Here is a 22,046-nt window from a genome sequence, read left to right as displayed (position 1 = left end):
CAAGCAGGATGTCTGCAATGGGATATTTAGAGAAAGGATTAATTTACTGATCATTCATGCAATTTCAGCCCCTCGCCTGCCTGTACTGTAGAATGCGTAATCCATGAACCAAAGTCAGTCTTACAGAGGTCGTGTTCAACACTGACATTATGTTGCAATTATATGCAATGTTTGAGCACGTTTTGTTGTTGTTAAGGGTTTAAAGTATTCTCCTTGAAGAACTTGTGTTTATACTAGCAATTTCCTCCATACTGTAACTCAGGAACAGTCATGATGGGCATGGTGGAACCAATTAACTTTGTTTTTATTTTCGCCTGTGGGATCCATGGCCAATCACCAAGAAACAGAGTCAACACAAATTCTTAGACAGCACCTCTAATGTTTTTCCTAGTTGCGTTCCTAGCCAGCTGTCAAGAGGATTTTAAGCACTCCTGATATTTAATATTTTTAAAAAATGAGGAGGAATTGATTTGGAGATCTAGTGAGATGTCTGTCCAGCTAATGTTGAGCAGAGTTCATGCTGTTTGAAGCCAAACACTGAATGTCTCACTCAGTAGTATCCTAATGGATCAACCTGTGGCTCTGCAACTGTTGAAGGAAACAGTGTTGCCACATATGCACAACTCAAATTCATGCATGAGCACACACATCCTCACATACAGTATAACCAGAAACTCATACCACAATAATAAGAATCCTGACTAATGGCTAACATCCAAGGCTACCACCACCTTGATTGGTGGACAGATCTCAGACTTCATCACAGACAATCTGCTGTTCGGGTTGTACTGTTAATGATTGCCATCATTTAGGAATTAGTCATAGCAGGTTAGATCATAGTGACATGTCACATCCAATCCTACATGTCTGCACACAGACTCGTGCATTTCTGTGTGTTTAAATGCAGGTGAGATGACAAGGATACAGGGGACACAGTTGCTCTCTTAATTACAGCTGCCCCTGTACACTGCCTTTGAGCCAAGTAGAGTCTGCATATGCGACTTGAATATCAGAATGACTTCATACCATCATCTTTTCATCTAACATCGGCTTTTACACAACCTCCATGGTTGTCAGTCACATATATGGGTGCCTACACTGAGTTACCGTAGGACTAAATAACAAGGACATCTGAAGAATATAATGCTATTTAAGAAATTAGAGACTTCAGCTGCATTTATATCTAACTTCATAATGACATTTCAACTGCTTTCAGTGGTCTCACAATGTCTTACTCTGCAATTCACACTTCAGCTAGTTTCAGTGCTTAAATATCAACTGACAGACTCACTGCTTTCACTTCTTACTTAGTTTCCACCTGGCAATTTCACTGCTTTCAGTGGTCACACATATTCGGACATGTCTTTCATCTCTTGCTCTAAAGTTTGCAGTTTAACCACTTTCAGGGCTTTCACTTCAACTGACAGTTTCACTCAGATGCGCTTTTAGGTACCGTCATTTGGCACCAATGGATTTAATGTAGATCAGTGCTCAGTAGTACTGATGTAATTTGGTTGGTATCTTTAAAAGTACCGAGTTCAGTTTCCAACCCAAGTTGCCATAAGCAACCATTTTGAGAAATTGACAACCAATCTTTTGCCTTTGGTTGCTGTTACAGTCAGAACCAAATGCAGACATTTCTAGACATGTGTTGGTGCCCTCACTTGTGTGCACACAGGCATCTATTTTCATGCCAAAGCAAACAAAGTTGTTTGACTGTGTGGGGAAAAGTTTGACTAACCAGTCAATATCACATACAAATGTGCAGATTTATTAAACTGACAAAAAAAATTGTTTACTCAAAAGCTCAAAATATTGCTCAAAATATAAGGTGAATTAAAAATGGGAACCATATTTTCAGTTTCAGCAGCCAAATGCTGATTCCTGGCTATCCACCCCCAAAACCTTCCAACCCTCATCCTTCAGTTTATACAGTTGAACTAGCACTAATTTCCTTTGGGACATTGACTTCACCTACACTTTCAACTTCTCGCTTTTCTCAAACTTTCACTGCTTTATTTCCATTTGAATCTTCACTTCCTCACAGCCCTTTCACCCCAAGTTATACTTCCGTTGATCTCATTTTTATTGGCTTTTCAACTTCATTCATACTGACACTTAAAATGAACTTTCAACTTCTTTTAGCAAATGAATTTCAACTGCCATTTCAACATCTTTCAGTAATTGTGTATGGACTTCCGCGACAACTCTAACTTATTTCAGTTATTACTGTTTAAAGCATATACATTTTCTTGAGAAAATGTAGCCTTTCAGGTTTTTACGTTTTCTTTTTTTATTTAATCATATCCACTCTATTAAAGTGTCTGTCCAGATACTCAGTTTATTGTCCTCTTTACTCCACCGGCTTCATCACTGCATACTTAACAGCCGGGCAGACACTGATGTGGCTATTCCGTCCGTCACAGCCGACTCGTCTCTTAATCCTCGCAAGGGATCAAAGACCAAAAGGTTTCAGAGGCAGACCGGCCCTCATATGATACACATTATACACCAGAACTGGCAGACCAAAAAGGGCCACAGAGCTCTTTAAACCAGGTTAGCTGTCAAGTTCATTTATCATTCCTGTGGCACTAAAGAGTGCTTTGTAGCAGCAGCTGCTGAAAAAATGGGTTGATGCTGCTAAATGGTGAGTTAAGGGGTCAGTGGAACAGAGAGGGGATGGAAAGATGGGGAAGGATAAACATCAAACCCAAGTCATGATACCATTTGTATTACTTGTCAGATCCCTTAGAACTCTTGTGCGAAGACAATAACATTAGGCTGGTTTATGTCTTAATATGATATATCTTCCCGTCTGTTACCATCCTCAGTCCTACCACAACACACATCTCCACCAATACAATCCAGCCACCGAAACACACTCAGACCATATCCCAGCTGCAGCATGTACCCCTGAGTCACGTTTTAGCCCCTGACTCAGAGTGTGTTTGTCCCCAGTAATCTGCGATTATTTTGGCAGGGCCCCTCTGCTCTTAATCTGAGCAGAACAAGAAGGATTAGCCTGAATCTGACTGCTTGTCTCTAATGTCATCTTCACCCCCAAACTGAACTGTCTGGACAGTCTGGGCTCTCCTCTTCAAAAATCACTAACACTTTTTAAGCAGACTTGCAGGATGTGTAGATACATGCATTAAAGGCATGTATGGGAATCCATATCTTCAATTTTAGGTGAAATCTAATAAACCCCTTCATTATTTGGAAGTTGACCACACAGGTATGGCAGCTTCTTGTACATTTTACCTCTGCCCTACTATAACATCCTCACTCAGCGGGAGAAGTCTTTAAAATCATTCATTTGATTTTGCACAAACTCATCCATTTAATGAGGCCAGCATGTATCTTCTGCTGAGTCTTGTAAAAGAGTTCTATTGGATCAGCCGATTAAAGCCATCCCATCGAGGAGTTTCTTCGAGACGGAAAATGAATCTTCTCCTTGCCCCCCCCTTCACTTCGCTCCGCACTCCTCCATTCCCTGTAGACCACCTGCCAGATCAAACACAGTCAACCTAATCCTCACCAACAAGGAGATTAGGTTCACGATCTTGACCTGATTTTGTAGGGAGCACATTTTGTCACACACTCGATTTAAAGGGAGTAAGGGGTGTACTATGAGGGGGCGATGGTGTGATGTCTCCTTGTAGACTTGTAAAGGAGTTTTGCAGGGGTTAGGCCCATAGCAGAGCAGCAGAATGTGGATCTATGTAGGAAGCTGTGAGAGAAACAGGGGGAGAGCAGGTGACTCAAGAAGAAGACAAGACTAGACCTCTGACCTACAGGAGTTTACTCCCAGCTTCTGTCGCCGAACAGATTTAGCAGACTCCTACGACATTTAAGCATACTTAAGGGTCCTGAGGGCTGTGTTGGAGTTGGGGTGTAGAGACAGGAAAGGAATGACTGAAACCCAAACTGAAAACTTGTCATATCTGGTTTCTGTCTTTTTGTTAGGAGTAGATTTACAGTTGCAATGATACTGGAGGATCCAGGGAGAGAAGAGCAGTGGAGAAGACTAAGAAGAACTTTGGAAGAGAAACCAGGGGCCATATTCACGAATACATATTCTAGTATGTATTCATATTAGTCTAAAAAAGGAAGTAGTCCTAGCCAAGGTGTGATTTCAGAAAATTCTCAGAGCAACTCCAAGCAAGAAAGGGACTGAGACTTTTACCACAGGCTGTTTTCTTGTACTACCACTGGACAGTGTTTGCAGAATCAGGCCCGGAGCTTCCCTTTTACACATACAGCACACAACAGGAGATTGTCCGTGTCATAAGTGTTCTCACCTACTGGAAATACCCTGTATCTGTTTGGTTAAGTTAAGGGGTGGTGCTTGGGAAAAGTGTGCAGTGATATGGATTACACGTAATCACATAGCTGGTTCTTAATTTGGTCAACAAACAACAGTCTCTGGCCATTCCTTGAGTTTGTCTGATGATTTTGGATTTGGCTCTTACCGACAGAAGTTCCTGAATCTTGTAATGTCTCCAGTAAGATATTTTTGTTGCTGCCTTTGTGTAAATGAATGACCCTTGGACGTCTGTTTTCTTCCGTTCTGTGCGAGACGAATGGTTAGAACGTCATCAAAACACCTACTTGCTTGCTGTTAATTCTGGGGACAATTACCTGCTCTATTCACACATGGGCTCGATCGAACACGCAGACTGTATAGGGGTGCTGGGAGGGTAAAGTCCATTTATTGTCCTGATTCTCACACGCATAAAGCTCCTACATGTCTATGTAAGTTCAGGTTTGCAGTGCATGTGTGACAGTGGGTTTAGTGAGAAGGTGTGGTTGACCTTGTTGCCAGATATGATGCATTATTTTAAAAGGTGGGATTGGTTGAGCCTGCAAGGTGTGGACACCCAGTGGAAATAAAATGAACTGCATCACAATATAAGACTGAAAGTATAGTCTCACCACCAGACAATCAGAGATCTCCGCCTTCTTATAGTCTGGGGACACTGCTTTCTAAAGTGTGTTTAACACACCAGAGAAAATGGCCGGCAACAAAGCAACGCCTCTTGCATTTTTTAAAAGGACACGCCCTCCCGGAAATGTGCGCTCCCCCTTTTCTCGTCTGCAAGGAAACAAACACAGAGAGCTTGAAAATGGATGCCGAGAGATTTAAGTCCATTTGCTCAGTCCACAAGATTGTGGAAATGAAGGACTTACAGCGACTTTGTTTAAAACTTTTAATGCAGTCGGACTATGTTTACGAGCACAAGAGTTCAGCGAGCCACTGAAGGACCGCCCTGCGGATTTACTATTGGTTCTGCAACATAGGGAGTTTTTTTAAACTCTGAAATTGTATCCGCCCATCTAAACACAAAATCAGGGAGAAAGACATCAGTCTTTGGTTAAGCAAAGCGTCTAAAGACTGACTTGTGAGTGTAGTGAAAGTACTGTGTTGTTTGTATGATCACTCTGATAATGGAAGGCTGTGAAAGGCACAAGTCATCACCGCTGCACTATTGCATTTTTCCAGTCCTGTCCTAATCACTTTCATTTCTGGCGTTATAGCATTAAAGTGTTGGGTGAAAGATGTGAGCACATCGACCGCAAACATTATCCCTGTAGGATCTAACCCATAGTCATAATCATTAACGCATTGTCATTCAACTTTTGGAAAATATTTCTCCTACGGCTTCGTCTTTCTGCCATTTTTCTACTCTGCTTAAAAAACTCTAAAGCCTAACCTTACGAGTTCTTTCAAGGTCTGAGATGCTTTGCGAATTATCTTCACAAGGATCTAGTCTTGCCTGTAAAGGGAATTTCTTAAAAAAAACATCATAATTCTGAGAATTTCTTTGAATTTTGTCACTAGAAGCAACTCTTTGTTCTAGGAAGCTTATAATTATGGCCCCAACAGTGTTGTGAAACTCAGGGTCAGACTGTCCATAATCCATGAAGTGCATTCAACTTTCTTAAGTTAACTGTCCCTCGTCTATGCTCGCTTCTGATCAGAGGGCCTTGACTGACGGAGTATACAGTGTAGTCCCCCACTAGCCTGCCGTAAGCACATTACCATATGGGCTGCATTTGTCTGCCGCTAAGTCTTAATAGGATCAGGCCTACAAAAACCTGGGCCAATCCCCCCCTCACCAAGGGAAGCGAGATCGGCACTGAGCACATTTACACACATACACACACACCTTGAATAGAGCTCCATCACTCTTGGCAGCTAAGTCACTGTTTGATTGAGTCCAGATCTGAATGGAGGGGACGAACGCTTGGAGTGAAATAAAAATGCAGTGAAGCAACATGCTGTTTTGCTTCTGATTGTTGCTAACATTCATTTAATGCAGACATTTTCAATAATGTTGCTTTGGTGAAGGAGATTCAAAGAAATATGCCTCTAGTTGCCTTCTCCTGCTGGTGTTTACTGTTTTCTGTAATGCACTTTTTTCAGTTCCTTTTCCAAAGGGTTTCATTATGTTTTAACACTTAGGGAATTGTCTTTATTAGACTTGTTTGATCAGCATGGTTCCCCAGTCTGTGAGTGTGTGTGAGAGAGAGTCTGTGTGTGCGCAGACCACTTTGGTAAATAGCTAAACTCAATTTTCTCTGCTGGTGGTTGTGTTGGAATGCCTGGCAGGAGTCTAGAAAGCCTGAGAAGTCAGACATGGCACTCTAATGTTTACTAAATATCAAGACTTTGCTTGTCTTTTTCTAACAAGTGGTGATTGCTTTTATCCTTTTAATGGCATATTAAAGCTCCATTACCTGTTTATGTTGTGTACCAGCTGTTCCCGTGTGGTTAGAGAAGTGTTGATTTGGTATGCTGAGGAGACATCAGACATAGCATGCAAACTTCTCTTTGACAGTCCTATTTTAAACCAACATGGTCTTTAATCCTGATTAAAACTCTAATTTACACATTGATCAGGGCTGACACCATACTGACAGATAAGATGGTGTCATTTTGATGAATTAAGGCAGCACATTTGTCATGGATGAAGGAAAATGTAAGAGACACTTCTCTGATAATATCTTGGATTTTATTATGCTCTGAAAGAATTTGTCTTGGCTCATCAGTCACACTGATTGCGAGATGTGTGAAGTTGCCCCGCGAAGCTTTAAAGCTGCCCTGTTTTCTAAAAGTTCTCTAAAAACAAATGAATGCATGTTCCTCCTCATTAAACATTTGCAGTTTTTTAAAACTTTACTTTGGCAAGTGTTTGAGGACTCTCTGATTGTCTTGCTGAACTCTTTATACACACTTTCAACAAGTCTGCAAAACAGCAGCGACAATGAGAATCAGATAATGAACAAAAACATGGAGGGAGTTGGAAAGATGATATGACCTTTAAATATTGTTCACACATTAGTAACCAATGTTATGTACATATGTGTGCTTACTTGTCTTATTATGGTGACCTCTATTTTGATTTGGTTCAACATGATGAAGGTTATGTTGTTAAAAGTCTGTGAAGGTTCTATGTCTAGGGTTACATCCACACTAATAATTTTAAAACACATAACTATTGCTATATTTACGCCTAGCGTCCCCACTACTCCGACCTTTTGGAACCCCTAAAATGGAGACCTTTGAAAACGCTGCTGACCCCATATTAATTTGAAAATGTTGGGGTTGCCTTTTAGTCTGAGCAGGTGGAAATGAAGACTTTTGAAAACAATGATGCAAATACCCATCTTCACTCCCTGATTGTGTCTCCTTGGTCACAATGTGTAAAGCTAGGTCAACTTACCTTTCCTGACTTCGATCTTCTTGGGTGGGTACTTCCTTCCCACAGCTATGTCTTTTTCTGGCGATGGATAATGCTCCTAGTTGGTAACGCTCTGATATGTTACTGTATTTGCTTTGCAATAACTCCCACTCTTCCGCCACACTGACCACCTTATGCACATGTGTTACTTTCAGTAACAGTTCCACCTCTTTATTGGTCTAAGCAAGGAAATCTCCGGTCTTACTTTTTGCCATCTCTATAGCATTTCCTCTAACTAAGCAACCAACCACAGAGCAGACAATCTAGATATGCCTTTTCAGGCGTGGTACAATGGACCTTTTAAAACAGCATTTTAAAATGACAATGTATCAGTGTGGATGTGGATGTGGATGTGGATGCGTATGAGGGACTTTGGAACTGAGTCCTTGTTTACATCAATGTTTACTAGCTTGCAGTCTTCTTCTTCTTCTTCTTCTTCTTCTTCTTCACTGCCTTGCGTGTTGTCACCTCCACTTGTTCATCAGTTGAATGGTGTGGAACTGACAGGAGTGTATTATGTTGCCCACACTGTTGTATGTTCTAGCCGATGAAAACAAAATGAAGACCCACATGTAAAAACGTGGCTCCATAGCACTACAAGTGTTCAAAAACTCCACAGGGTACCTTTAATCACACAAGTGTATCTTTATATTTGAACTGAAGGAAGTAGAGTATGTGTAGTACAGGCACGAGTACAGTTCTGCACAGCATATGTGCATTGTTAACAGACAGTGTTGTGGTACTCGTGATCGTACTTGGTCTCAAGAGCGTACTCAAGACAACTTTTTGAAGGTCTTGGATCTTGTCTCGAACTTGACGGCATCTTTACAGGCGTTTGTCTCGGTTGCATGTTCCACATTTTAATGTAAATATGTCATGCAGTGAGGGACTCGCACTGGTCTGGTCTTGCCCTTGACTCGATTTCATCCCTTCAGAGTTTTGGTCTCGTCTTGGTACACTCTGGTCTCAGCCATAGCTTGGTCTTGGTTTAGGTGGTCTTGACTACAACCCTGCTTATTGATACAAAGGTAGAAGAGTTGAAATGAAACAAAGAGGATATTTCACATCTGTAAATATTTTTTCTTTGTCTCTCTTCTTCTTCTTCTTCTTTTTCTTCTACTACTACTACTTCTCTGTCTTGTCTTGTCTTGTCTTACACCCAGGCCACAGAACAATGGTAAATTTTGTTCAGGCTCCAGCCGTCTCAACCAGCTGTGTAACACTCGGCCGTGCCCTCTTAACGCTGTGGACTTCCGGGCCCAGCAGTGCGCTGAGTACAATAGCAAGCCCTTCAGGGGCTGGTACTACAAGTGGAAGCCCTACACCAAAGTGGATGGTAAGGTGATCAGTTGATATAACCCAACAATGTACAAAGTCTGTTTAGTCCTGTGGTGAGTTTATGTTTAATGCATAATTTGCTGTGAGGATGTTTTGGACGTTTATAAAGACATCTTTACTGTATTATTGGCACATAATGCACAGGCAAAGAAATCTCATTGTTCAAAGAACATAGCACAGCTAAATACACAGAAAATTGCAGATTGCTTAGGGCAAGCTTTTTCTTGTCTTAATTCTGTAGATCTTTTCATTCTTTGCTCTGCTTGTCCTAATCTTTTTTTTTTTTTTATAAAGTGTTTCTGTAATGCAACCTCTATTTACTGCTGCAATGATTAGGGCCAAAAAGCTGGAGGAAACGATCACTCTGTGTAATGTGCATGGGAGACATGTAGCCACCTGCACCCCCTGACATAGTGGGGATAGATTTAAAAAAGAAGCCTACGGGCCAGCTTTGTTACACAGAGCGAGGGAGAAAGGGAGAGAGAGAGTGCAATGAAGGAGAGTAGCGTGTTTGGCCGTCGTCCCGGACCTGTTTAAGCTGTTGATGAATGGGAGGTGATGTAGAGAGGAACAGATTCTGAACTGCCTTCTGGGACCTTGGGCCAAGTCACCTTCACCGTCATTTATTTTAATCAAAGACGGCTGTAGAGACTTGTCTGTGATAACTGATCTGAACCACAAAGTAAACCTGTAGCCCCACATGAATACCCCTGGGTGCATTCATAGTCAGTTTCCATCTTTTCCAATTCAGCCTCAGTAGGAGCTGTACATAGTGTGTGTGTAACAGGTTGCAGTACAGTAGCCACGGTAACTTTACCTTCACCAGGTCATAGAAGAACTCTGGTGAATCAGTAACATTAAGAGTCATCCCCACAACAATTTGCACTTTTCACTGATGCTACCTTTTGTAATAGTGTTACTGACTGCATTTGTATGCTCTGTGTGCAGATGAAGACATCTGTAAGCTGTACTGCATTGCAGAAGACTTTGACTTCTTCTTCGCCATGTCCAGCAAGGTCAAAGATGGCACCTCCTGCTCCGACCACAAAGGAGATGTCTGCATTGATGGAGTGTGTGAGGTACATTATCTGTATGGATTCACTGTGCTGCACAGTAAAACTTTCCTCATGGACATTATTTTTCCTTGTGGCAGAAAAATGTTATGTGACATCAGATTTGACATGACAGTACACAGGAAACTGGTGATGCTTATATATGCATGCATCGTCTTATTGCCTTTACTCCTTAGATATTGTATACCAGAGAGCACTGAGGTTCATTACAAATCTTAAGGAACCCACTCACCACTGCTCCCTGTATGCTAGGGTTGGCTGGCCTGCATTGTCCATCTGTGGACTTCATCACTTGCATGACCTTATTTATAAGGCAAATTGTAACTTGCTACTTCTTTACTTATGTAAATTTATCCATCTGAAAAATGTTGGAAGCTACCGTCTACACACTTTGACATATTCGGCAGACCCACTCTTACTATCTGTCTCCAAAAATGGCTTTGAGGTATGCTGCCCCTGAGGCTTGGAATCTTTTGCAGACTGATTTGGGTCTTGGGGAGCTGGTCTCTCTTAAGTGTTTTCAAAAGTAGATTTAAGGAGGAAGGTGCATCAGGTCATAGATGCTTTCACTAAATATTTGCCTCTATGTGATCCAGGGGTCCATTCCAGAAAGCAGGTTTAACAAACTGTGTGTCTAACCCTGAACTCTGAGTTGATGAACGGTGAGATGGAAAACTGAGGTTTTCGGTTCCAGAACAGCTGATCAGTCAGGTCAATAAACTCTGTGTATGTTCCCTGAGTTAAACTTGTGCTTGGTGAATTAAAAAAAGCTACCATCAATGGAGCTTCAATACTATAATTGACCATAGCAACAGGTATATAAAAGGCATAGCCTCCATTTTAATCCAGTGGACACAGGGCTATTAATGCATGTATATGCAGACTATGCATATTTAGCTTAAAAAAAGAGTCAGAGCGAGGAAAAGTTTCATGTTGTCCATCATTAGGCCAAAGCCAACATTAAATTTTAAATAAATTTTAAAATTTTATCTGATAGGGACAAAACACAGGGGCCAGAAACTGAAAATTAAAACTGTAGCTGAAGGTTTTAAAAACATATAAATCAAAGACATGGAGACATGATTGTAGCTCACAATCTGATCCAGTGATGATGTGGTTTCTATTTTGCAATTGAAAAGATGTCAAGGTTGAAATATGGTAGATTTTAAAGTTTCGACATCTATTTGGATCTCTGGCTCAACAGCATTCATCGGCTTTATTTTAGCTACTTCAACAAGTGAAGCTTAAAATTAAACATTGTCACTGAAATGCTGTTAAAACATGTTCAGTTTATGACTATACACAGTCGATTTCACAAACTCAGTTTCAAACTACATTCTGCAGCTGCTCAACAACCCTGCTCATTCAGAAATATTAATATATAATCTCCACTATTAGAGGAATTATCTTCCATCAGTGTGACCAATCAAATGATGAACGGTAACTTAAGATATTTCTTAATAACAAACAGCTATCCAACCAGGATTTGGATTCTGACACACAGTAAGCTTCAATATGCGCTTTGATACGGACTGAATCAGTGAGGAAATAAACAGCATGTCTGGTTGTGTCAGAGGGAGGAGACAGAGAGAGACTCAGGGTTTGTTGAAGAAAACTTGCCAGCAAGCAGGTCAGGTTCACAGAGTTACTACAGTAACTGACTCAGGGTTAAAGTTATCTGTCTTTCTGGAATGGGAAAAAAAACAAAGTTTCCCTCATCTTAGGGTTAATAAATTTAGGGTTTTCACTAAACCTGCTTTCTGGAATACACCTCTGGTACACCTGATTCAGTTTAAAAAAAAAAAAAATAATAATTACTGTTATATATCACGGTGTGGATGTCCAGGCTTTGCAGTTGCAACACCTGCCTCACAAAGAAGGCAAACGTTGGAAAAAGTTCAAATGTTTATTAAATCTTATGCAGCCAATTCCTTGACCTACTGCAGTGCAAACATGATTGCAGTGGACATTTTGGGTGTGTTCACTTTCAGTTTTACTTAAGAGATTTAGATAATTGGGTTAAACTGGGGATTTGTGTAAAACCTGTCTAGTTGTCGAAAGCATTCATGTTGCTTGCCTTACTTGCAGCCCTTTAAGGAGCAGTTCTTGCCAATATGTCATCTAATGGCTTTTAGCATGCACAAAGGCATAATAGTAAAAAAGGTTGTTGTTTTTCTCAGCAGGAATTGACCTCAGTATGTTCAATGCTGAAGAAAAATGCGTGCAAGCAGGTATTAAAAACCTGGCTAATGAACTGTTATGGGGTTCCAGTATTTTGACAGTTTTTTGGTATTTCTTAGAACCAAATAACTATAATGTCTCCATTTGACTGCATATCAATCTGTTCCCTATACTTCATCTAATTTTAAGAGTAATGCTGCATCCATATTGTGATTCATATTGTAATCCAGGTCCAGGTGCAATAGTTACATAAAACACCCAATTTAAAACCAATGCACTAACAGTCACCCCCGGATTTTGGAAATTTTTAGTTTATTCCTCACAATCCTAGTTCTGTCCACACTGATGCAGTGTGTGTGTGTGTGTGTGTGTGTGTGTGTGTGTGCAGGCAGTAGGCTGTGACCAGATACTGGGCTCCAAGGCCTCTCTGGATGCCTGTGGAATCTGCAAGGGAGACAACTCCACTTGCAAGTTCTTCAAGGGCCAATACACCCTTCAACACAGGGCTAACGGTAAGCTTGTCTTTGTTTGTAGGCTGTCTGTGCATGTTAGCAAGAATAAACTGAGTCCTTCTGCAAGGACAAAGAGAGACTTAAGCGGACAAACAAGAACATTGAAAAACCATCTAATCCCACTTCATAATGGACGGATTCACTTCATCCCTGTGCAGTAATACACATGGACCAGAGATAAAGTTGATGATGAGGTAAAGCAGAGATGATGGTGTTTGTGTGTTTGGATAGCTGGATTATGATTAAACATGACATAAGAATTAGAGAACAGTAAATATCTAGTCATGATTCAGCCTTGACTTTCCTTCTTTCCCTGTATTTTTTTCCCCAGAGTATTACTCCATGGTGACAGTCCCAGCTGGAGCACGAAGCATTCGCATTCAGGAAATGGAGGTCTCCACCAGCTACCTGGCTGTCCGCTCCTTGAAGAGGAAGTACTACCTGACCGGGGAATGGACTGTGGACTGGCCAGGGAAGTTCCACTTTGGTGGGACTGTGTTCGACTACCAGCGCTCTTTCAACAAGCCGGAGAGCCTTTATGCTGCTGGACCTACTAATGAGACGCTGGTGTTTGAAGTAAGCCGCCTCTGCCGGGTGATGTCCGTTTGTGGCAATTGACAGTGACAGGGTCCCTGGCAGAGCTGCCGCGCCTCTTTTTTTTCTTCTTCTTACGTCTGGATATGAATAGGCTTAGATGGAAAAAAAGAGGTTTGGGTAGTAGGGAAAAAAGGGGTGGTTGTAACTGTCTGAAATGCTTCTGTGGGGGATTAATTGTGTTTGTTGATTGGTTACGTCAGGGATGATCTGGGGATGGGTGGGTGGCATGGAAGACTTTAATCAGAAGAATCTTCAGCTTTTAGGGCCTTAAAACAGTCGATCCTGTGCAGAGCTGTCTTCTTTATGAGTGAAAGAAAGAGAACAAAAGGATTAAAAGCAGCAGAAGAAGACATATCTAGGATTAATTAAAATCAAAGCCAACAGTTTAAATGGTTGTTTCATCCAGAGCACACTGTCAATGTTAGTTTAAGACAGAAAGCTCAATAATCACCACCTCTCCTCAATCTGTGCCACCCAAGGGCAAATTTAGGACTGTACAGTATATGAAATTAAAGCACTTTTAAAAACGACATTGCATTCTGTATGAGCACAGTCAAAACATGTCAGTGCGTGATCAGATACAAGTTAGGGGCTAGGGAGTTAGGGGTTAGGGGTTAGGCTAAGGGTAAGTGAGAAAATATGTTTTGTGTAAATTTGTTTAACCAATCCTTAAAGCATCAATATAATGACAAGGACAATAAAGCAGACAGGGAAAAGGGAGATGTGGCGCAATTAGTCTAAATCAGCCTTTGTGCCACTTTCACTATTCAGCTCAGTCTCACATGGCAGAAGCCTGCCTCTTGTTTATACGCAGTACAGTTTCTTGGTACTGCTGGCTCCAGTGTCACCCAGTCACGTGTTTGTCCACATACACATACTCAAAGCCATGGATGTGGCCCCCATGTCCACTGATCTCAAAAGTGCTTTGTTGCAGCCATGTGATTTGCAGCTAATAGAGCGAGAAAAATCCCTAAGTCAACTGCCCGTTAAGAGGCGGGGATGAAAAGTATAAAATCAGATGGTTGCTTGAAGTGAGATGTTCTGCATAGCATAGGAGGTGATTTATGAGCTGGTGGTTCCCTTTTTTTTTTTTTTTTTTTTTTTTTTGCCCCACGTTTGTAATCAGTGGCGTGTCAGAAACCAGAGCTTGGAAGGGAGGGCGAGTCTTTACCCGTCCTGAAGCAGCAGAATGTGATGCTGGACAGGCGTATCCTCCTGAGAGCAAAACTAATATTCCACAAGTGGCCGAGTCATTATCCATATGACTTAAGTGAATGGTGCTGGGATGTGTGGGATGTTCTTCTCACATAACTTTGTCAGCAAAAGCATTTATTTTCTCTTGAACTCTGAACCTTAGGCGTGGAAACAGAAGTGGAAACCAGGTGAAGGGAAGAGTTTTTTCCCTCTTCCAACATGGGTGAAGTGGTAGTCATGTAAAAGCTAGTCTCAACTCAGTCCCTTGGGCTACTGAAATCCTGTGGTTGAAGCAGGAATGAGTGGCCTGTGAATCCAGGAGGAACACCAGTGTGAAATTTCTAAAGTGCTTGGCTGGTCACTTGTTTGGCCATCAGGAAATGTCTGAATGTTTTTGTAGTTATTTTAGAAAAGAGACTTTTGTTTGTGGGCAGTTTAGAGGAGTAGCTGCTGTAGTTGGCGTTTGATCAGCCCATTGTTGTTTCCTTTGGCAAGACAAATGCTTGCAGACATGCAGACTAGTAACAACAATCTAATATTGTCATTCCCAGAAGAGGTTGCAAGATAGATTTTATGATTTTTCTTAGCAACTTCTACTTAAGCAATTTTTGCATTCTGGAATGCCACAATTTTGCTTTCACTGAGCATGGTTAGATGTAGGGATAATTCAGTTTTTATTTTTAATTTTTTAAAAAGGAAACTTATTTTTAGCACTCTGGCGGATTGGCTGTAGGGATGGAAATGTCAGCATGTCTGACAGTTGGTTGATCCAGCACTTTGGTCCAGACTGAAATATCTCAACCGCTCTTGTATGGATTGCCATGAAATTTTGTACAAACATTCATGGTGCCCAGAGGATGAATCCTAATGACTTTGGAGAGCCACTGACTCTTCACTTATGCTGAGAAATATCTCAACACTTACTGGGTGGATAAGCACAACGCTTTGTACAAACATTTATGCTTCCCAGACCTCTTTGGTTTATAATGAAGTAACTGCAAAACAAATGACATTCCCGTCTGCCTTGGCTGAACTTTGTGGGTAATGCTGATTAATGAGTGGTAGCGTGCTAATACACTAAAGAAAGATGAATAACAAGAACCACTGTGTCTAAGTGCAGTCTCACAGAGCCTCGAGCATAGCTGTAGACTTACTTGTACGTTCGGCCTTTGTACCTATTGGTAATGAGACTGTTGTCACCCAGGTAATTGCTGAGTTCGGGGAACATGATGACAGAGCCAGAATCTCAGATGGGGCACAAAACACGAGCAGTGTTTTTATCAAGAAGCTAAGAGGCTAGTCAGACTTACGTGGAAGAGGAATCCAAAGCAAACAGTATAATTGTCTGTTATAAATACCAAGTGTGCAGACCACTTTCTGTTTCACGTTTGACCTGCAGGACTTTGTTGTACATGCACACAGGTCTCTGTGAGAGATCATTAGGGACAATCTCGGTTGCACTCTCTTTTGGTTTTACTTACAAAATCAAGTGGTTTAGATAATTGGGCCAAACTAACTGTGGGTTTATTCACAACCATCTGATTGTCAGACCATTTGTATGTCTTGCCCTGTCATACTTCATGGTACTGAAGTCACCATATTCCCACCACTTACTTTGTGGTCATTGCATTCCCACCATTTAGTTTGCAGAGTACAGAAGAGTGACCCAAGACCTAAGTTTAAATAGTTCTAAATATTCTTTAGAGCAGAGACTTTACTAAGTCTGACAGTGCTCCTCCTGCTTGTCTGTGTGTCTCAGTCATACATCTGTCCAGCAGCGTGCTCAGCGGTAGCATGCTGCAGATCTGCAGATGACACGAGCATAATCTCTATAAGTATGTCCTGTAATTACAAAAAGGAGAAAGAGGTTGATAGAGAGAGAAGGATGGGGAGAGGGGGAGAGTGAGATTAAAAGATTAAGAATTCTGCAATTGAACTCTTTGGATGTGAGAAGCTAAGGTCAGGGCAAAGAGACTTTAACTGCAAATGAAAAGAGCCAAATGAAGGAAAGCGAGTCAGGTTTTTTTTTTTCCATTGCTGATCTTCATCTGTTTCACACATTCTACTTAACTGGCGCTGTCACAGAGAAAGTGAGAGAGAACATGGGGGAGGGTAAATGCACCGATCACTCACAGACCCTTACTCAGCTTGAACCACTCAGAGAAAAAAAACATACTGAGGAGTGTGAGCGCAAACTGTGACAAGGTGTTCACATCTGTACAGCTGCTCAGCTGGTGGGGAGACCTAGCTAACAAGAGCAGGAGGAACATATGGCTGAGGTCTCAGTGGATACCAAGGAGGATTATTCCCCCTAAACTGACATTCTTGTGGTATGGTGAGGCGAGGTCATGCCAGTCCAGGGCAAAGCACTGTGAGTCCACAAGTGAGACTGATATCTGTGTCTGCTGCATTCTAATTCATCATCATCTCATCTGACTTGATGAGTGGTGTGGTGGTCGCGCTGTGAAAACCAAGACACTCTGTGGTCTGATGTAGGAAGATAGACTCCCATCAATCATGCAACGTGAGCTTGGCAGGCACATTATCCTGAAACCTTGCTTCAAGAAATATATGTTTCTTTCAATATATACGGACTTTTCTATGAACCAAAATAACACAAGTAAATACATGTAACCATATGAGAAAAAATAGCCATTCAGGGGAAGCCAGTATTTGCTCCAACTCTGACACTCCCAAAAACAGGATAACTTAAGTCAAGTGTGCACAGCATATAACTATTTCACCACCATGTTAAACCATGTTGAAAAAGAAACTTTAAATGTCTTATTTTTATTCCACAGCAAGAATTTAGAATTATTCTAAATGCAAATGCACATTTGAAAAACATGGCTATTTTGATCTGTCAAACTTATAAGCCTTTTTTAGTTAAGGTCAGATTTTTAAACTGTTTTTCCATTAATCAATTTATAACTAATTGACTTCGGTTTCATCTAGCCACAACAACATTGTCCTTGCCTGAGGAGTTTTTTATGCACACTGAATATCACTACAAAGTGCGAGGAGCTCTCTCGGGGCATCACAGGTTCTGGGAGTAAACGTCCCATTAACTCATCCCAAAGACAATGTTATGTGGCTCATGGCTGAAGCATATCTGAAGCTTGGACAGGCATGAACTTGCTCAGTTAAAGTTAAAGTTAAGTCCCAAAGACTAACAACTGCATAAGAAAACATCTGGTTCTTTGACAAAAAAGTCAAAGATACAGGAGCATTTTGGCAAGAAACTGCTGTGGTGTTAAGAAAACAGATAATACAGCCTGCAGCTATAGTTTCCAACTGCAATCACAAAGCAGTGAATACAGCTCTTATTCACACCTCTGACTGGTGTCTTTTCCATTGAAACAACATTGAGAATCATTGGCAATGTAGTATTTAGAAATGGTCGCCATGCCAAACTGATAATAATGAAAACTGGTCGCAATGACCTAAGTTATAGGACTGTAATATTGTGACTTCTATGTTAAGTAGAAGAAGAACGGGGATATACTGTAGTATAGGGAAAAACATATTGTTCATTGTTAATTTTTAGCTTGAAACTAGACCAGAATGTTCCCAAAAAGAAGGTTCAAGTTCAGGGTTCAGTTATTGTAATTCTGCATTACAGAGTTGCACAACAGAATGCAAATTGTACTGTAGTCCCTTCATGCTACACAAGAATTTTTTTTCTGGTGTAGTACAGTGTTGAAGAGTCTTACAGCCTGGGAAAAGAAGAAAGTCCGTGGTCTCCTGGTACAACAGCATATACTCCTGTATCGCTAGCCAGATGGCAGCACGGTGAACAGGCTATTGTTAGAGTGGATATTGTCTTTTAGTATTCTTTGGGCCCTTGGCAGGCACCCCAAGAGATCACTGATGTTTGGTAGATGGGAACCAATGATGTTGAATCTGTTTCATCAAATTATTAATTTGCATGTAAACTCTAAGTGACAGAGGTTACTGTTGCACTCTTTCTCTACATGCAATTCCTGTTAAAAGTAGTTTGTGTTGTCAGATCAGATAAAGCTCATTTATTTGCTGGCGGTAGAGCTTTAGTAGATTTATATGTGTTGTCATTAATATCAAGGCAGTATTTTGCTGCTGCTGTTATTTGCTTTGACTACCAAAGTGTTCACAGGGTCAGTGTGAGTTCTGTCCATGAAGTGGGAGCAAGCGTGAAGTCACTGTTGCTATTGCGGCTGATTTGCTGAAAGTTGTGGGATTTTGGTTTTATTTGTTTATATTTTTCTTATTGGTTCAGGTGTTTAGTTGTCAGTCAGGGGATGAGCGTTGGCGGCAGTTGTCCTAGACTGAATAACCGGAGAGGAGACAGGTTAGGATATGTCTGAAATTATTATTTAAAAGTTAGCGTCTCTTCTCCGAGACAATGTTAACGCTGTGGTTGGTTGGGTGTATTCAACATTGCGAATGGCTTAGGAAAGAAAGATCAGTTATTTAGAAAGCTTCAAGGCTTCAATGTTGTGTAGGTCCTCTATTAAAGGGATTAAAAAAAAATCTTGCTGAATGTTGTTTTTATAGCTGCTGGTTCACATTATTGGTGGTTGTTTGGCGAAGGAGCAGGAATGTTGGTGAGAGTTGGTTTGCTTGGATAAGCACAAAGTCCTGGTGTGGTTAGTGGTGGTAGTTGCTTCATGGCAGTGGGTTTGGGTTTGGTTTGGGTGGTTAGCATCAGCAAAGGGATTGTGGGTGTTAAAGTGTCGCCGATTCCTATGCAGTTTAAAAGAGGCCAGGGCCACAATTTCAATATTTTAGGCTAGACACCCTCAAGTTTAGGCGGTGCACAGTCTGAGACAATGAGTGTGCAAATGTTAAACCTCAGTTTGATTTGTGGATGTTGGCCATTACAGAGGGTAAGAGAGGAAGAACAGTAGCACTCTGATAAGACAGAATGAAGTTTTGCATTTAACTGGGAGACATATTAGACAGAACTTTTTTTAAGATTTGGTTTAACCTGGTTTAAGCTGAGGTTTGTTTATTAAACAGCAGGGAAAAAGCATTGACTATAAAAAGATCAGGACCTGGGTAGCTAGCAGCTGATGGTGATGTATGATGGTTATGTATTGGAAAATAATGTACTCCATTAGAGACAGTTCTTTAAGTGTCAGCATGATGTGAAATTATGCAAACATTTGGCTCCAGTGTCTGTTACCAGTGCTTGGTGGTCAAATCTGTGTCTGCACTTGATTTCAGAGTTGACTTAAGTGATTCTCTTATCAGTGCAGAATAATATGCACAGCAGGTTTTAGCATGCAGGCCTAACTCAGTGTGATTAAACGAAAGCTTTGGCTGACTTTTGAATGACACCCCTGCAGAAAAAAAGATAACATAAGCAGGCAAGCTTGTTTGAGTGCAGGGGTTTTTAAAGTCTGACATGTGCGCCCCTCTGCAGTCAAAATCACAAAAACTGTGGCCCCCACCCCATGCACACCCCATACCTCAAACTACACTTCATGCTTTGGGGGATGTAAACAGGAAGTATACTGTTGCCATGGATTCAGTGAGTTGCCTACAGCTTGAGCTTTGTATTCTGAGTCTATTTTTGATGGAATGTTGTCAAATTGGCACCATTGAAAGTAGGCCAAATTAGCTATAAGCAGCTCCTGTTGGCAGTGTGCCCATGGATGTGCTGACAACTATCACTGAATTACTCTGACATTGACAAAAACTTAAAAATATGAGGATTTCTTTTTTTTCTGAGCAGACTTATGGATGTTTATTTAAGATGATTATATCCACAAAAAAGTGGAAGTCACACCAAACCTAAAATCAGGTATTATGTCTGAGTTAAGACTCAAAGACAGAGTGCGATTTTTGACTCAAATTGCGGCAATCAAACAACTATTGTTGGTGAGCTGGCCAAATTAGCACACCAAACTACAATATCTAACTCCACTGGTATGCACCTGTCTCTTTCACCTCAGGAAGTATCTTTTCCTCACATTTATTACATTCTCCCAGCTGTTCACACATCTGTATATTGTACCAACATATCTAGATGTGTTTGTTTAACATTAGAGAGCTCCTCGCTCCTCTCCACATAAACGTAATCTCCTTTTGCCTCCTGTCTGGAGCTTGGCCGACCATACACATGGAACAGTTAACATGCAGCAGAAGGTTATTGGTCCAGTCAGTGGATGCGCCCCAGGACTGTTGAATGTGGATCGGACCCAGGAGGTGCTTGGCTCTCTTAAGTTGGATGGTTGATGGTAGATTCCTCTAGCTTTAGGATATACCCCAAAGAAAATACACTTGTCAAAGTCCATTATTGCAGATACTGATAGACCTGATATGTTTTTCAGGCACTGGAATGGCTGTTGACAGTTTGGACTTAATTCAATTTGCCAAATGGATTAAAGATTAATACCCACCCAACCTGAACTAAACCGAGGTGGGCTGTAAAAGAAACATAACTATACTGAACACAGTCCAGTGCAGTGTTTTCAAATGGTTTAAAATGACACACTATGAGCTGACTATGTAAATGTGCCTCTAACAAAATTCTTCACCATGGCAGTCCTCACGGGGTTGCTTTAATGATAGCCTGATGCTTCTCCTGTAATGGTTATGTCTGCTTTCATTCTTCTGTTAGTCTTTGCCTGAGTTGAATGTCCAAATAAATCTCCCGTACAGACAAAGGTAACTCAGAATCACCAGCCAGAGTAAAGGATGTGGCAAAAAAAAAAGCTAACTCTTGAAAGAAAGTGGAAATTGTCCCTCATATGTGCTCTGTACTGGCCAAATAAAATGACCTTATAATAGTGTGGTCAGCCAGTTTGGACTAGAGAGGAAACAAAGCGCTCCTTAATGTTTCTGGAACCTTCTGGTTAGTGGGTAGTAGATCTAACAGCTCAGTGGGACCTAAATGGCTAAATTGAGCTGCCACGTTGTCAGTGGTCTTACCTTTAGTCTCCTGTACTGGAATCCAAAACAGATGGGTCTTTTGTTTCTGTTCTCCTTTCATGAACCTTTTTTTTATACAGTGTAGCACTTACTGTATAGACTTTTGGACTTGTACCAAAATACAAAGGAAAATAATGTGACATTTTTGTTACAGATTGGCTCAGTAAGAGGGTATACATCATACTGTATGTAGGGGAAGACAGTTTATGTTTGCTGTTGACCTGGTTAGTTTGAAATTACAGTACACCGATCAGTCTGGAAGTCAGAGATAATGTGAATCTAGTGCTGAAATGATTCATTTATTAACTGAAAAACATTTGCTGTTTCCAGCTTCTCAAATGTGAAGATCCATAATTTTAATTGACATATACAGGGTTCCCACAGCTTAAGGCAAGTTATATTTAATATATTTTTTAAGACATATTTTTTTTAATGCCCTTCAACATGAAATTTAAGGCGTCTGGGAACATTGCCTGGAATTGGTCCCTTAC

General features: G+C 41.0%; 1 protein-coding gene across 1 annotated transcript in view; it reads left to right on the top strand.

Annotated features, from left to right (window-relative positions):
* adamts18 (ADAM metallopeptidase with thrombospondin type 1 motif, 18) overlaps positions 1 to 22,046 on the top strand; it is an 80,343-nt gene that overhangs the window by 32,322 nt on the left and 25,975 nt on the right. Inside the window, exons 13-16 of the mRNA XM_049592795.1 lie at positions 8,909 to 9,081; positions 10,032 to 10,162; positions 12,726 to 12,849; positions 13,181 to 13,425. Coding sequence (XP_049448752.1) covers positions 8,909 to 9,081; positions 10,032 to 10,162; positions 12,726 to 12,849; positions 13,181 to 13,425 — 673 coding nt within the window. The remainder of the gene's footprint in view (positions 1 to 8,908; positions 9,082 to 10,031; positions 10,163 to 12,725; positions 12,850 to 13,180; positions 13,426 to 22,046) is intronic.

Source organism: Epinephelus fuscoguttatus, linkage group LG2 (assembly GCF_011397635.1).
Source record: "Epinephelus fuscoguttatus linkage group LG2, E.fuscoguttatus.final_Chr_v1".
Lineage (NCBI taxonomy): Eukaryota > Metazoa > Chordata > Actinopteri > Perciformes > Serranidae > Epinephelus > Epinephelus fuscoguttatus.
Note: the sequence above shows the minus strand (reverse complement) of the source record. Positions and strands in the feature narration are given on the sequence as shown.